The following is a 16,730-nucleotide window of genomic DNA, read 5'->3' as shown; positions in this document are numbered from 1 at the left end:
ACTTATCAGCAAGCCTAAGACTATGAGTGACACAACTGTCGAATGCTGAAGAAGAAGAAGATCCCATAAACTGGAACCATGTCCTTTTCGGCCTGGATTTGAACCTGGGACCCAAGGATCAGCGCCATCACAAGTCCAGTGCACTGTAAACCTGTGAAAGTATTCATCCTTATCTTTCCCATTTTACAAAGTACTTTTTTGGCTTACTGATTTGTCTATTTAGTGTAAGGTAAACTGAATGCCACTGCCACGCTCACCTTTTCCCCGGAGATAGGCATGAAAGGCGCCGGCCTGAAGACCATGGTGCGGTTGGTGCGACACAGCAGGATGGGCGGGGGAGGGACGTGGCATTCCAACGGCATGTGGTCACTGATCCCTGTGTTCTCAAAGTACGTCCTCTGCTCCTCTACCTGGGTCTTCTGGATGAAGCCCATTGCCTCCTGTGAAGGATAGAGTGCAGAGTGAGTTACTTTGCTCACAAAGGATGACATGCCACTATTAACAAATCCTGTACAATTTGGATTATTTTTCAATGTAATATAAATAGCAAAGAAGAAAGAAGAAGAAGAATGTTAAACAAATGAAATGTGTTCCACATGTTGTATGTATTTACAGCGCTTACTTCCCTTTGTGTATCAGAGCTGTTACTCCCACGGTTTGTATGTGTATGACCGTTTTCCCCTGCACATTAGGCAGCTTTCGGGGGGAGAATTTGTAAATCAGTTAAAGATCATGAGAGAGAACAAATCCCTGACAGCAAACTCACATTGAGGAGGTTACTCTGCTCCTCGGAGGGCGAGAGTTCTGTGCCCATCATGAGAGCGCGCTGCATGAAGAGCAGAGACTTGGACAGCAGGTTGCGGTCACACCCGTCCTTCAGCTCGTCAAAGCTCTCAATGTCACCGTCCATCAGATTCTTAGAGCTCTGAACATACACACAAATACATGTACAATTAATGTTGTAAAATGAGGCCTAAATCTTGAACTTCAATGACTTACTTGTACAGTGGTACAGTCGAACGTGTCCTGGCGACCAACTTTCGATAATGACCACCTCTGGATAACAACCACCTCTCGATAATGACAACCTCTTGATAACGACAACCTCTTGATAACAACAACCTCTTGATAACGACAACCTCTCGATAACGACAACCTCTTGATAACGACAACCTCTCAATAACAACCTATCAATAACAACAACCTCTTGATAGTGACAACCTCTCAATAACAACCTATCAATAACAACAACCTCTTGATAGTGACAACCTCTCAATAACAACCTATCAATAACAACAACCTCTTGATAGCAACAACCTCTCAATAACAACCTATCAATAACAACAACCTCTTGATAGTGACAACCTCTCAATAACAACCTATCAATAACAGCAACCTCTTGATAAGGACCACCTGCCCACACTGACCACCCCTAGGATCCCCGACAAGTTTCTTCCTTTATAATTCACCTTTCCAGAATGACCACCTATTTATAACAACCTTGTCAGTCCCTCAGGTAGTCATAATAGACAGGTGTGACTGTACCTGCAAGGACCAGCCCCGAAAGTCCTGACACTGCAGGTGACCTTTGTGACAGGTGTGACTGTACCTGCAAGGACCAGCCCCGAAAGTCCTGACACTGCAGGTGACCTTTGTGACAGGTGTGACTGTACCTGCAAGGACCAGCCCCGAAAGTCCTGACACTGCAGGTGACCTTTGTGACAGGTGTGACTGTACCTGCAAGGACCAGCCCCGAAAGTCCTGACACTGCAGGTAACCTTTGTGACAGGTATATTTTGGTCAAAACAATAGACATAGGGATAACAGAAGGTGACCTTTGTGACAGGTATATTTTGGTCAAAACAATAGACATAGGGATAACAGAAGGTGACCTTTACTGGGAGGTGTCTTCTCATCGGAGGGGCCTCACATGACAGGTACCCAGACCTGGGAACCCCTGTTTTGCACTTTGAGTATTCTCAAACAAACTTGGTGTATTTTCAAAAATATGAGCGTACTCCGCACAGCGTTTGCACATCCATGATTAAAACATGCCTCATGCGCGTCCGTCACACCGTTAATTAAGTTTACCTATACAATTTAAAACAAATGCTTTTTTCAATTTTTACTGACAAAAACTGTACCCTATTTGACGGACTGCAAGTTGCGACTTTAAAAAAAGAAAATCGCATTGCGGCTTATAAAAAGATGCGGCTAAAACGTTACCTAAACTTGAATAGCATTCACCTAATGGAAGTCGCCGCGGATTTTCATTTCCCTCAATTAGCGATTACCGGTGCTTTATTAGCTCTCTACTCAAGACTCGGCGATTTCTCTTTCATTCGCGAATCTTCGTTTGTCAACAAGTCGTCGTGACAAGCGTACAGAGAAACACCGGATGTATCAGGATCTTGCGCGCGCGAGATTTCGTTTTTTTGTGTCTCGCGATAGTTGGAGGAGCGAGAGCCGCCATGTTGTGTTTTCGTCTGCTCGAAATGTGCGCAAAAGTCGTAAATCATCCCAAAAAAGCTTATTCCAGGCGGGACTACATGTGTGTGTTGGTTACAAATTGTGTGTGTGTGTGATATTTTTCTTCAAACTTTTTCACTTTTCTTCTTTGTTTCACTTGTTTATTCTCGGAGCCGATTTCGCCAAATACCGTACTTTCGTTTGCCTGGTTGTTTTGATTGATTGACACGATCTGATTATATTTTTTTCGACAGCGGCTAATATAGTGACGTAATCATGTGCCAAAATACTGGATCGGCTTCAGGATGGGCTTGTGAAGAAAAGTAGTCTAGGAATTTTTCTCGTCGTATTTTTTTCCCACTGACCGTACTGAGCGTATTCTCGACAATCATGCGTACAAAATTACGGCGAAATCGTATGGGTTCCCAGGTCTGGGTACCACTGTACTTTCAATTTGATTTGCTTTGGCTTATTGCTGTCACATGTCACCATTTGGGTCTGTGGGTGCAGCACGTTTTGATAAACACGTCGTTAATTTGAGTTTTTTTAGTTTTTTTAAACACCACAGTTTCTTGCAGAAAATGTCATTCATACAAAACTTTGAATTCCATTCACAAATATACAAATACAAAAAATACAAAAATGTAATTCTTGATAATCCGGTGTGAAATTAAAAGTCTGCTACACTTACCTTCACAGTTGTTGACTTTCTGACATTTCGACCCTTCCCAGTTTCTGAAATAAAAACAAACATCTTTCAGTTTGGCTAAGTTCAGCCTATGCGTCACCATCACACATTCACGTTTTTCTGCGTTTACCGGCTACAACTCCCACATACATTCAAGTTTCTTACAAAATGACTTTCATCAAGTGTGTATGAATGTTTTCAACCATGCCATTAAGGCATCCATGTTTAATTTTAAAGGGCTATTACGCCTCCCCCCAAAATGTGACTTTTTCGTACACTCACCAGCAGGTGTAGCCAGGTTGGCCAACTTGAGCGTGACGCGATGATACATCAGGATCAGCTCAAGGTGAAGGTCTTTCACTGTGTTCCACACCGCCGTTGCCGAACCTTTCATGCTCGGTGGTACCAGATCGTCAGGGTTCACTGTCCCAGAATCCTCATTGCCCGGCTCCCCGCCCAGTGTGCCTTCGTGGGCCGACTCCTGTTGAAAAACCTCTGGATGCAGCTCCTGAAAATTAAAAGAAGCAGGGATTGTAAAAGCGCTTTTAGTGTTTTAGATTTCCTTCATTTCCACTTTGATGGCTTTTTTGTGTGTGTTTTTGTGTGTGTGTTTTTGTGGTGTGTTTTTTGCAGAGATGTGTTCGTTGAGGCAAAAGTGTGTATTTCAATCTGAATCATTTACATTCATTTGCCACCAAGCAAATTTTAACACAGCTACAATATTTACACACCTACAATACTTCATTTCATTAAAGCTGCTAATGTATATCAAGTTTATGTGTACAACAGATTTATGAGCAGAAAGACAACGCAAAGCATAACAAACATTCCACACATGGACAAGTGCATTTGAGTGTGTGTTTATTTGTGTGTGTGTGTGTGTGTGTGCATGCATGAGTGTGTGTGCATGCGTGCGCGCTTGCGTGTGTGCGTGCATGCGTGTGTGTGTGTGTGTGTGTGTGTGTGTGTGTGTGTGTATGTGTGTGTGTGTGTGTGTCCGTGCATCCGTGCATGCGTGTGTGTGTGTGCATGATTGCATTTGTGTGTCTGCATGTGACTTGCTATATATATGTTTGCTTGCATGTGCTTCTATACCTTCCTATTGAAGTAGAACATCTGTTTGTCTGTCTGTATCTGCCTATTGAAGTAGAACATCTGTTTGTCTGTCTGTATCTGCCTATTGAAGTAGAACATCTGTTTGTCTGTCTGTATCTGCTCTCACTTCATCTACTGCTCTTCACAGTCTTTCCATTAAACTATGATGTATGTTACTAAACGGATACACTCAGAAACATCAAATTTTGAAAACTGAGCGCATCTAGAGATGTCCTTTCTTCCAAGTGTAAAGAACATCTTTTCCGAAGCTGCAGGCAAAAAATCTTTCACGAAATATATTATACATACTACCAATACACTATTTGTGAGATTACCTTCCAAGTTTGGTGAAAAGCCATGTCAAACTCAACAAGCACTCTACTTATTAATTCTAGCATATAAAGTTATGACTATGATAATTCACCACTCCCTACGAACTAAAACATTACCTCAAGCACTTTTCTATGGATTTACATGTACCACAAAACTACCAAACTTGCTGATCATTTAATGACATCTACTCTAAAAGATGCATATTTAAGAAAATAATTGTGTGCACCGTGATATCTCATCGTACATCAACCTGTTCTTATTCTTGTTCTTCTGCATTCATGGGCTGTAACTCCCACGCACACTTGTGTTTTTGCACGAGTGGGTTTTTACATGAATGACCGTTTGTACCCCGCCATTTAGGTAGCCATACACCGTCTTCAGGGGAAACATGTTCAAATTTCACACCAGCCCCACAAATAAATTTCCTCCCGAATGAAATAAAAAAACCACTGTGATGTGCACTATAAAAAACAAAACAAGAACTCCAAAATCTGTGCTGTTATCCAACAAAACAAGAACTCCAAAATCTGTGCTGTTATCCAACAAAACAAGAACTCCAAAATCTGTGCTGTTATCCAACAAAACAAGAACTCCAAAATCTGTGCTGTTATCCAACAAAACAAAAGTAACCGAGCAAACCAATGACGATTTTTCCACTCAGGGAAACCCGTGCAGGGGAGATACCCCCTCATAGCAACATGACCAGGGAAATAGCAGGGGAGATACCCCCTCATAGCAACATGACCAGGGAAATAGCAGGGGAGATACCCCCTCATAGCAACATGACCAGGGAAATAGCAGGGGAGATACCCCCTCATAGCAACATGACCAGGGAAATAGCAGGGATAAATGTGGAGCAGGGGTGAGCATGGAACAAGGAAGTTAGTTGTTAAAAGGTGGGATATTAAGATTTCTTTGGAAAAAAAAACCACTCTATAATTTTGTTGGGAATGCAATCTCTCTCTCTCTCTCTCTCTCTCTCTCTCTCTCCACCCTCTCTCTCTCTCTCTCTCTCTCTCTCTCTCTCTCTCTCTCTCTCTCTCTCTCTCTCTCTCTCTCTCTCTCTCTCTCTCTCTCTCTCTCTCTCTCTCTCTCTCTCTCTCTCTCTCTCTCTCTCTCTCTCTCTCTCTTTTACATTGATTCATGCATATTTTTGTCCTGAAATATTATTGACAATGATAATATCAAGTAAAACTTTGCAGGGGGGGGGGGGGGGGATATAAATATTTACCAGGGATTTTGCTGGGTGTCTCCCTGTCTTAAGATAGACCAGCATTGATTCTAAGAGCTGGACAGAAAACTCATCTAGTCCGTTCTTGTCAGCAGAAACTGATTTCAAATCTCAGAAAACTTTGCCATCATTTTTGCAGAATTGCCCACTTTTTTCTAGTTGGGGTAAAAAACAGCTCACCTAAGTTTTTTAAAATTGCAATTTCAGCAAATTTTCCAAAGAAAAAATAATTAATTGAAACATCCCGCCTGCATACTGTACACTTTTTTGACATCTTTTTATATTTAGTCAAGTTTTGACTAAATATTTTAACATCGAGGGGGAATCGAAACGAGGGTCGTGGTGTATGTGCGTGTGTGTGTGCGTGTGTGTGTGTGTGTCTGTGTGTGTGTGTAGAGCGATTCAGACTAAACTACTGGACCGATCTTTATGAAATTTGACATGAGAGTTCCTGGGTATGAAATCCCCGAACGTTTTTTTCATTTTTTTGATAAATGTCTTTGATGACGTCATATCCGGCTTTTCGTGAAAGTTGAGGCGGCACTGTCACGCCCTCATTTTTCAACCAAATTGGTTGAAATTTTGGTCAAGTAATCTTCGACGAAGCCCGGACTTCGGTATTGCATTTCAGCTTGGTGGCTTAAAAATTAATTAATGACTTTGGTCATTAAAAATCTGAAAATTGTAAAAAAAAATAGAAATTTATAAAACGATCCAAATTTACGTTTATCTTATTCTCCATCATTTGCTGATTCCAAAAACATATAAATATGTTATATTCGGATTAAAAAAAAGCTCTGAAAATTAAATATATAAAAATTATTATCAAAATTAAATTGTCGAAATCAATTTAAAAACACTTTCATCTTATTCCTTGTCGGTTCCTGATTCCAAAAACATATAGATATGATATGTTTGGATTAAAAACACGCTCAGAAAGTTAAAACAAAGAGAGGTACAGAAAAGCGTGCTATCCTTCTTAGCGCAACTACTACCCCGCTCTTCTTGTCAATTTCACTGCCTTTGCCATGAGCGGTGGACTGACGATGCTACGAGTATACGGTCTTGCTGAAAAATGGCATTGCGTTCAGTTTCATTCTGTGAGTTCGACAGCTACTTGACTAAATATTGTATTTTCGCCTTACGCGACTTGTTTTTTCTGACATACCACTATTGTTGTGTAAATATGTGTGATAACTACTGGCATGGAAAGAGCAAGGGTCACACACTGCGGGACTAAAATCACTGGGAAATGTAAAAAAAAAACCAGCAACCAACAACTGCAAAACTGAAAGCACTGTGTAAATCACCTTGCACTGTGTGGCACTTACCCCTGATACAGATTCATTTTCTTCCACCAATTTCTGAAATATGAGCACAAAATCCATCGCAAACGTAAATTTTAATACTCTCAGCACCTACAGAGCTTTGAAAATACAGTGGAACCCCCCTGTTAAGACCTTGAAATGGGGGAGTCTTAAAATGGGGGAGTCTTAAAATGGGGGGAGTCTTAAAATGGGGGAGTCTTGAAATGGGGGAGTCTTAAAATGGGGAGTCTTAAAATGGGGGAGTCTTGAAATGGGGGGAGTCTTAAAATGGGGAGTCTTAAAATGGGGGGAGTCATGAAATGGGGGAGTCTTGAAATGGGGGAGTCTTAAAAGGGAGGGAGTCTTAAAATGGGGGAGTCTTAAAATGGGGGAGTCTTAAAATGGGGGAGTCTTAAAATGGGGGAGTCTTAAAATGGGGGAGTCTTAAAATGGGGGAGTCTTAAAATTGAGGTACATTTACTGAGGTTAGAAACAGAAAATCTGAAGTCAATCAAGGTCTCAAGGGAGGATTTTAAGTCCTAAATTGGGGGGGGGGGGGGGGTGACTTAGAAGAGGGGTTCCACTGTACTGCAGTGACATGATATGCATGGTACAAGCAAGGTTTCCGATGTGAAGATGTCACCAAAAGCAGCAATAAAATTAGTTTAATTTCTTGAAAGCCCATGGACACTGAAAAGTTGAGGATGAGTACAGCTTTACCAAGAAAGAAAAGGGAACTCTAAGGTGTACCGATGGCAAACATATGGGCAGTCTTACTGGTTTAAAGTAAATGAGTACATCACAGGGATGGGGGTGGGAGAATTTGTGGAAAATTGAGTACAGCATGCATAACAAAGCGGCCCGATGTTGCCAAAGTAATTCAGAGGCATAAGTCAAATAAGTCATGCATAACAAAAGTTGTCAATAGTCAAATGCATATTGTTATGTCTCCTGTCAAAATTGTCAATAAACACATGTCAAAGAACAAGTTACATGGACATATGTCAATCACTCTCTGAGTCATGACGTATGTGTTAACTGATAAAGCCTGCATAAATTGTACCAGCACACAACCCACCTTGATCCAGCTGACATCAGCGATAGACTTCCCGTCGTTCAGAGCCACAGCCGTGCGAGCGTAGTTCACGTTCTCCAGACCAAGGCGCAAGATTTCACGTGCCTGTGCCAGCTGTTGGCATGCGATCTGCCGGGAAGTGTGGGACAGGAGGCTGGTGTGACTGGCACCGACATCGGGCCCGCCCACTCCCACATCGGTCAAGGTCGTCTTGGATTCCTTCAGCCCCACCTTCGCATCTGAACAATGTGAGGAAGAGGGGGAAATTTAAAGAAAAGTTCGATCTAAACCTGTGCAGTCGGTGCTATCCATGTTTTGTCTACAAAAATGACCAAAATTGTTCACGCAGTTTAAAGAACAACAAGTCGCGTAAGGCGAAAATACAACATTTAGTCAAGCTGTCGAACTCACAGAATGAAACTGAACGCAATGCAATTTTTCAGCAAGACCGTATACTCGTAGCATCGTCAGTCCACCGCTCAAGGCAAAGGCAGTGAAATTGACAAGAAGAGCGGCGTAGTAGTTGTGCTGAGAAGGATAGCACGCTTTTCTGTACCTCTCTTCGTTTTAACTTTATGAGCGTGTTTTTAATCCAAACATATCATATCTATATGTTTTTGGAATCAGGAACCGACAAGGAATAAGATGAAAGTGTTTTTAAATTGATTTCAAAAATTTAATTTTGATCATAATTTTTATATTTTTAATTTTCAGAGCTTGTTTTTAATCCAAATATAACATATTTATATGTTTTTGGAATCAGAAAATGACGAGGAATAAGATGAACGTAAATTTGGATCGTTTTATAAAAAAAATTTTTTTTTACAATTTTCAGATTTTTAATGACCAAAGTCATTAATTAATTTTTAAGCCACCAAGCTGAAATGCAATACCGAAGTCCGGCCTTCGTCAGAGATTGCTTGGCCAAAATTTCAATCAATTTGATTGAAAAATGAGGGTGTGACAGTGCCGCCTCAACTTTTACAAAAAGCCGGATCAGACGTCATCAAAGGTATTTATCAAAAAAAAGAAAAAAACGTCCGGGGATATCATTCCCAGGAACTCTCATGTCAAATTTCATAAAGATCGGTCCAGTAGTTTGGTCTGAATCGCTCTACACACACACACGCACACACACACACACACACACACACGACCCTCGTCTCGATTCCCCCTCTATGTTAAAACATTTAGTCAAAACTTGACTAAATGTAAAAATGAAGATGGTTTAGTGCTGAGTGCGTTTTTCATTCAAAAAAGGAAATGGTGGTTTACAACTTGCTTTACAAGTTAGCGTGGTAAAAAGTTTGAGGTTACAATGACTGAAAAATGAAAACATGATTCAAATCTGAAACAAATTTTAAAAAAACAAAACCAGAAAGACAAAAAAACAAAAACAAAAATTTTTTTCTCACACATTCCCGGTTATTGTCTTTTTGTTAAAACTACTTTCAGAAACTGTTTGCACTTCTTTTTGCTTGTCATAAAATTACATTTCCTTTTAGTAATAATGTTTCACAAATCACTCTCACGGACTCCGTTTTGAAGTTTGTTTTCTGTATAAACTTCAAAAATGTCATATCGTTAGTATGAATGAAACCCACACTAAATACCAGTAAGTTGAATTTAGAACACAATCAAATATGGTCACACATAAAAATATCGAAAAACAAAAAGCACAATCAGTGCTATCACTGATACCGTAACGCCTGTTTAGATACCCTAGTTTGTCCCAGATGCATATTCAGCTACGAACAAGACAGGTATCCTGCTACAAAGGAGAGCAAATTCCTGTATACATGCAGCGCTATATACTTCACACACACATAAATATTAAATGCATGCACGCACGCATGCATGCACATACACACACACATGCACACACAATCACACACAGACATGAGTTACGCGCATGCATGCATGCAAGCACACACACAATTGCGCGTTACACACACACACACACACACACACATTTGTAGGCAGAACCTGACCTACCATAATCTATGCACCCTTTACTTCTACTCATCACTGACATAAAAACAAACAAAAATCCCCTTGCTACCTACTTCAAAGCACTCTCGGTTTTGCTGAAACTCTTTTAAATCACACCACGCTCACAAACGTACAAAAGAACATCAAGCTAGACCAACTGCACTGCACACGGGCATACCCCGGGGAGTTTGGGAAGGGCCTCGACTCATCTGCATATCTGTTTCAGTATACCGTGTTTCTTCACGTTCCATTTTGGAGTGAGGGCTTCTGCATTCTGTTTTTGTGTGGCACAACGACAACGTAAAACGGAATCCCAGAAATTGAAAACATACAACTTTTAACAGGCAGAAGATAACTTGAAAATGGCAATGGAAGGTGAAAAGAGTTCTAAAGTATCTTCACCAAATAATAATTTCACAACTTCAAATTCAATTTAAAAATAGGGTTTCCAACTTCAAAATAACTTTAAAGCAAACAAATTCACTGAAAATAAATGTAAGGAATCCAGATAACATCACCTTCTAGTAACTCAGCATAATGGGAGCCGTTTGTTTTCCTTAAGAGTTGGAGGAATTTTCTCATATTTGCTGTATCATTAAAACAGATTTATCAGTTTTTTAGACTTCATGAAATTGAACGCTAAACTTAAAACCAATCAATGGATTGACCAATTGGTCAATATATCAATCAATTAAACAATTAATCAAACTGCAACAGATGCATGCAAATTCATGTTAAAAAGTTTCAGCATGCATGTTATTACACATAAAGAGTTTTCTTTTTCTCCTCAAAAGCAATGTCAGTTGAAACAATCACGCATTCATCTTGAAAAGACTTAGATAAAACAGAAGAAAAACAGGAAGATAAGGACAAAGATATATACACACACGCAAATCAATGCATGCAAGCAAAACAAACTTACACACTATATTTGCATGCAACCAGAATTACAGAAATGAAATAAAATGTAACACAATATTATCAGCAAAAAAAACAATACAGTGTTCGCAACCATATATCTACTGCTGTCTGGTAATTGAATTTGCAGTCAACTTCATAATTCATGAGCCTTCACTTAAAATAAACACGTCCAAAACCACCAACACACAATCCCTGTACTGATGTACGTTAATGAGCTCCTCCTGCAGAACTCTCATTTGACAGTATTGTTCAGCAAATAGAATCAGCATATTCCAGAAATGTGAACACATCCTGCGAGCCTTCACCTCTCTCAAGGCATCCATGACTATCCCAGTATTCAGTTGTAACAAAAAAAGACAGTTTACAAAAGAGGTAAGGTACGGAATGGTAATGTAATCTATATATATACGACTAGTGTCTGTCTGTCTGTCTGTCTGTCTGTCTGTCTGTTCGCGATGCACGGCCAAAGTTCTCGGTGGATCTTTTTCAAATTTGGACACCGTATTCAGCTACACCCCGGACACAACCTCATCGATGAGATATTTCAACACGTGCTCTCAGCGCGCAGCGCTGTGCGCGGTGAACCGATTTTTTTGTTTTTGTTTGTTTTTTGTCGGGATCCACTACCAGTAACTCTTCCTTATCTTCTCCAGTGTTTTCAGTCGCGATTATCTCCCTTCCTCTGTGTGGCGTCAATCCATATTCCCGTTACTACGTTACTATTTTTAGAAGGTCACTGCACGTTACTATTTTTAGAAGGTCTCCAGTGTTTTGCGCCTTTATCTCCTTTCCTTCGTGCGCCGGCGAAGCCGGCGTACACCCGGCTCTCCGGGTCCCAGGCGCAGCCTGGTATTCGGCTCTACTTCTTCCCGGCAAAGCCGTTACCCGGCAAAGCGGGTAATCATCTAGTATCATATATCCCATGACCTCCCTTCTTTGTCTCTGTAAATGTACTCTAGGTATATTTCTTGAATTTCCATTGTTCTCTTGTTACATCTATGATGTAACTATTGCACACTTATAACACATAAAATAGAGGATAAATAAGGGTGCACGAAATACATCATAGCTGGCTCTACTTTCTGTCATCCTTGACATTCCAAAATGCACATGTACCTATAGACCAGATGTGCAAGGGGTATAACCACGCTTTTGAGAACTTACGCAAGAGTCGTTCAGTGTTATAGCTGAGTTTTAGTCTCGACTTGCCAAGACTATCATCGTAGCGTCATAGATTTCATGACGTCTGTCGTCCATCGCGTCATATTAAGGGGACGTAATCTGTTATGTTTCCTTCTATTCGCTGTTCTATTTCTCTCTTGTGATCAACATGACAAGCCGTATGTGTTTGAGTGTGTGTGCTCGTGCTCTCAACTAAAACAAAAGTCAAACTAGCAATCGTTAAAAACCCAGTCCGTCCGACCAGCACTGCTATGGTCAGACTATGCTCATGTGAAGTTACAGCATGCCCGGTACACACGCCCTTATCGGTACATCATCGACTACGAGTGTTCTCTGGACAAGCTGTTTAATGCTTTTTGCGAGTATTTCTAGCTCTTCTGCGGTGCAGTAGGCCCTATAGACGATGAAGGTGTCCAAGATCTCAGGAGATGCGTTTGTAACCACAAGGTATTCAGTCAAATCCGTGTAAGAGGCTTTCAACTGACGGGGACAACCAAGCCACCATTATGCACCGACTTGACATAGATCAACAGACGTGCCTTTAGAATAAGGTATGTGCAAAGGTGCCTCATCTGAACAGACAACTAAAGCTTGATGTTTCTGTCACACTTGGTCTTTTAGATCTTCATGGGATATACAGGTTACAACACTCGTGATTTTTTATATGGCTTGTATTTCAGTCAAGACCCAGCGGGAATAGCAAAGGGACTCACTCGCCTCCCTTGATATTCATCCGCTGGGTCTTGACTGAAATACAAGCCATATAAAAAACCACGAGTGTTGTAACCTCTAAATAGTCCATACAGGTTACCCTCATGGAAATTCAGGTTGCTTTCTCCCTGGGGAAAGTGAGCTGCCATAAAGCGCACTACCCAATTTCTTGTTCTTTTTCCTGCATGCATGACTGTGTTCATGTGTTCCAAGCCTTGACACGTTCGCTGTCAACAGGTGATCTTTATCGTGTGCATGCGTGCACATGAGGGTGTTCAGGCACCAGGGAGAGTCTGCACAAAGTTGACTCTGGGAAGTAAATCCCAAACTGAAAACTGCAGCAGGGGGGGGGGAGGGGGGGGGGGGGGGCAGTTTGTATAAAGAGACGATAACAGGGGATGCTCTGCTAAAGCAGTCCGCAAAACGCCAACAATTCTTTCAAACCACCCTAAACTGTGCCATCATTTTGACAGAATTGCTGAACTTACATGTTCACTCTGGGGGACTGCCTAAAACTTCTCCCCCAAACAAAAATCTTGTATGGGCATTAGATTGGTAGCACCCGTGATTAAAAAATACACCTGTCCATATTAAGCCAGTTTCCGGTAAACAGTCATACCAATGGTCAGGTGGTGCCAGATCGGCAAATGCGATAACCTCATTCTTTGTTTGGGTGAATAGTCTCCGTGGAAACTACATAAATCCTAGCAACATGTGTGAAAGAGGAAGAGTGTGTATAAAGAGACACTCACCATCCATGGATTCTAGCTGAGCAGAGCTCTCATAGACCATGGCGAGGCGCAGAACGACCTCTGCGGTCAGCGTGGGGTCAACACTGCTGATGCCTGTCCAGCCCAGCGCCTGGTGCACCGAGTCCAGCAGGTACATCCACTGAAACACACAGTCACCTGGTCAGTACACACAGTAGAAACTGAACTGAACTGAACTGAACTGACCAATATTGAAAACAAAAGAATTCAATCAATCAATCAATCAATCAATCAATATGAAGCTTATACAGCGCGTATTACGTGGGTACAGTTCTAAGCACTTGTCAAAGAGTTGTCAACACAGGACTAACAAAGAAACTAACATCTACAGACGGACACGAACCCTATCAAACACTAGCAAACCCTGATAAACATACAACAAACAACTGTTTAAACAACAATGTACACATCAATAGCTAGGTCCAAACAAAATAATATTAAACACAAAGAAAACACCTCTCACAGAGCACAGCACAAGAATGTCTTTTGGGGCACAACACATCACGTCGAACATGAAAGTCGCAGCCAGCTACGGGAAGAACTGAGTCTTCAACCTACTCTTGAACGCGTCAAGAGAGGGGCTCTGGCGAAGCTCAAGCGGCAGGGAATTCCAGACGGAGGGGCCCGCAGAGGGGAATGCACGCTGACCAGCAGATGCGAGTTTCGAGCGAGGGATGTGAAGGCGGAGTAGGTCCGCAGCAGAACGAAGGGGACGGTCGGAGGGCTGGGTGTACTTCAGTACTCACCAATACAGTGGTACCTCTGTATTATATTATATATGAAGTCTTATATCGCGCGCGTATCTCCAGACTCGGACTCAAGGCGCAGGGATCTATTTATGTATAACGACTTTGAAAATGTAACCGAAATTTGACGTTATATGGAGGGGTCGTAATATGGAGGATTGTTTTGTTATGTCCCGGTCCGTCAATGATCCGGAATGACATTGGCGTTTTGATTGATGCCGCCCACAAAGTAATGTTATTCTTTCCTTAAACGATTATGGTAACCTGTTTTCTATTCAATTAATTACCCACACAGTTTTCTTGCTTGTTTAATGAATCCCCGTAACTACTCGTGGATTAAGGTTTGAAATAAACAAACTGAGATCGAACGAAAGCATGTTGTCCCAAAACATGCACATCGATGTCGATACCAGCTACTAATCATAGTCATACGATACCCAGCAACGATTTGGTTGAAAACAAAGAAAAGTGTCCCAAACGCAAGGAACAAAACGAATAAGAACCGCGGCATGTGTTGAAACTGATGTAAAATTGAAGCCAAAAGCGTCAGTTTTCACGATGAAACTTGACTCACTCATTCAAGGGACAACTGCACTACGGACTGTCCACAGAGTTGAGTAATTTAGGACACTCCACTACTCACCTTCAAACTTCACTTACGGGATTCTGAGGAGAATCTATTGATTCAAACGAACGCGTAGGTGTATATCGCGTCATTTGGTCACGGATCGGGGAAAACCAAGAACAGTTCCAGATTTCCTAACCCATGTTCGTCGGCCGCCATTGTTAGCTAGACCGAAAATCTTTACACGTGCTTTGCATACGTACATCGCAAAATTTCATGACGTCACCACAACTTTCGGTTTTGGTTCGATGTTCGGATTACTTTCATAACGTTTCTGTAACTTTGCGTGTTTAAAAGGTAGGAGTTCCTGCACAGTACTTTGCAAAATGAAGCAGACATCTGGCGAATGACCTTTATTTATTCAAAATAAAGTAATGACCTGAAATAGAAACGAAAAACCATTAGCGTGCCGAAGTGATCTTGTACACGGACAGGATTTCAGCACGTGTTTGAGTCCGCATCGCTTACTCACTCGACTGGAGATATAAGTTAGAGTAAACCAAACCCGTGATAATTTTGGGAAAAGTCGTTATAAGTCCACGTATGAACGGTCGTATTAGAGAGGGGGACGTAATATGGAGGTGAGAAATACTAAGACAAAGAAGGAGAAAAAATCCGTCAGAGAAAAGTCGGTCGTAATATTGAGGGACCCGTAAAAGAGAGGGGTCGTAATGGGAGGTACCACTGTAAAGAGAGGTACCACTGTAAAGGGAGGTACCACTGTAAAGGGAGGTACCACTGTAAAGGGAGGTACCACTGTAAAGGGAGGTACCACTGTAAAGGGAGGTACCACTGTATTGAAAAACAAAAGAATTCTGTACTCCCCAATATTAAAAATTCTATACTCTGAACTGTGAACTCAACTGAACTCAACTGAACTCAAGTGAACTGTAGAGCACGAAAGTCCCTTGTTCATTTTAATGCTGTTATTCTCTCAGGTGCCAGGTGCCACATAACTCTCATTTACTCTTGTTGCACATATTGTATGCATTTAGAGCTCCTACATCCCTTTGTTTCTCTGTGCCTTTAAGTCTGTAAGTAATTGCCTGCAACACACCTTGTGAGGATTGTCCATTTTCTGCAGGTAGCGAGGATTGTCGATGGAGCCAGTCTGGAACTTCTGGAAGACGGACTTGCACTTTGACCACAGGAACAGGGCGGCATCAATCACCATGTCCACCTCGATCTTTTCACACTAAAAATCACAATATTTAAACAATTTAATGTACTAGCAATCCGGCCCGGCTTCGCCCGGGTGTAAGCAAAGCCCTCAAAGAAAAACTCCATGGGTGAAACTGATCAGAATTGAAAATAAGGAAAATGAGGCCGGGGTCCAGGGGCCGCCCAAGCCCTGGTGGGGTGCAGGGCAGGGGCGGATCAGTTCATTTTATGGGTGGGGTTTCCCAAAAGTATATTGTGAAGATATGGGTGTGAAGGCGCAAAGCGCTGAGCCGACGGCGCAAAGCGCCTAGCTTGCTAGGGGGGTCCGGGGGCATGCCCCCCCGGAAAATTTTGAAAAAAAGGATGCAAAATGGTGCAATCTGGTGCATTCTGAGGATGATCATTACCAGTTTCAGGCAGCAGA

General features: G+C 41.7%; 1 protein-coding gene across 1 annotated transcript in view; it reads right to left on the bottom strand.

The window, feature by feature from the left end:
- Positions 1 to 16,730, bottom strand: part of LOC138965395 (cilia- and flagella-associated protein 54-like) — a 103,974-nt gene that overhangs the window by 62,388 nt on the left and 24,856 nt on the right. The window contains exons 16-24 of the mRNA XM_070337533.1: positions 16,203 to 16,340; positions 13,757 to 13,895; positions 10,709 to 10,777; positions 8,202 to 8,437; positions 7,148 to 7,180; positions 3,440 to 3,665; positions 3,161 to 3,204; positions 767 to 925; positions 258 to 440 (exon numbers count right to left, since the gene is read on the bottom strand). Coding sequence (XP_070193634.1) covers positions 258 to 440; positions 767 to 925; positions 3,161 to 3,204; positions 3,440 to 3,665; positions 7,148 to 7,180; positions 8,202 to 8,437; positions 10,709 to 10,777; positions 13,757 to 13,895; positions 16,203 to 16,340 — 1,227 coding nt within the window. The remainder of the gene's footprint in view (positions 1 to 257; positions 441 to 766; positions 926 to 3,160; positions 3,205 to 3,439; positions 3,666 to 7,147; positions 7,181 to 8,201; positions 8,438 to 10,708; positions 10,778 to 13,756; positions 13,896 to 16,202; positions 16,341 to 16,730) is intronic.

This window comes from Littorina saxatilis, linkage group LG4, assembly GCF_037325665.1.
Source record: "Littorina saxatilis isolate snail1 linkage group LG4, US_GU_Lsax_2.0, whole genome shotgun sequence".
NCBI lineage: Eukaryota > Metazoa > Mollusca > Gastropoda > Littorinimorpha > Littorinidae > Littorina > Littorina saxatilis.
This window is presented reverse-complemented; position numbering and strand designations above follow the sequence as displayed.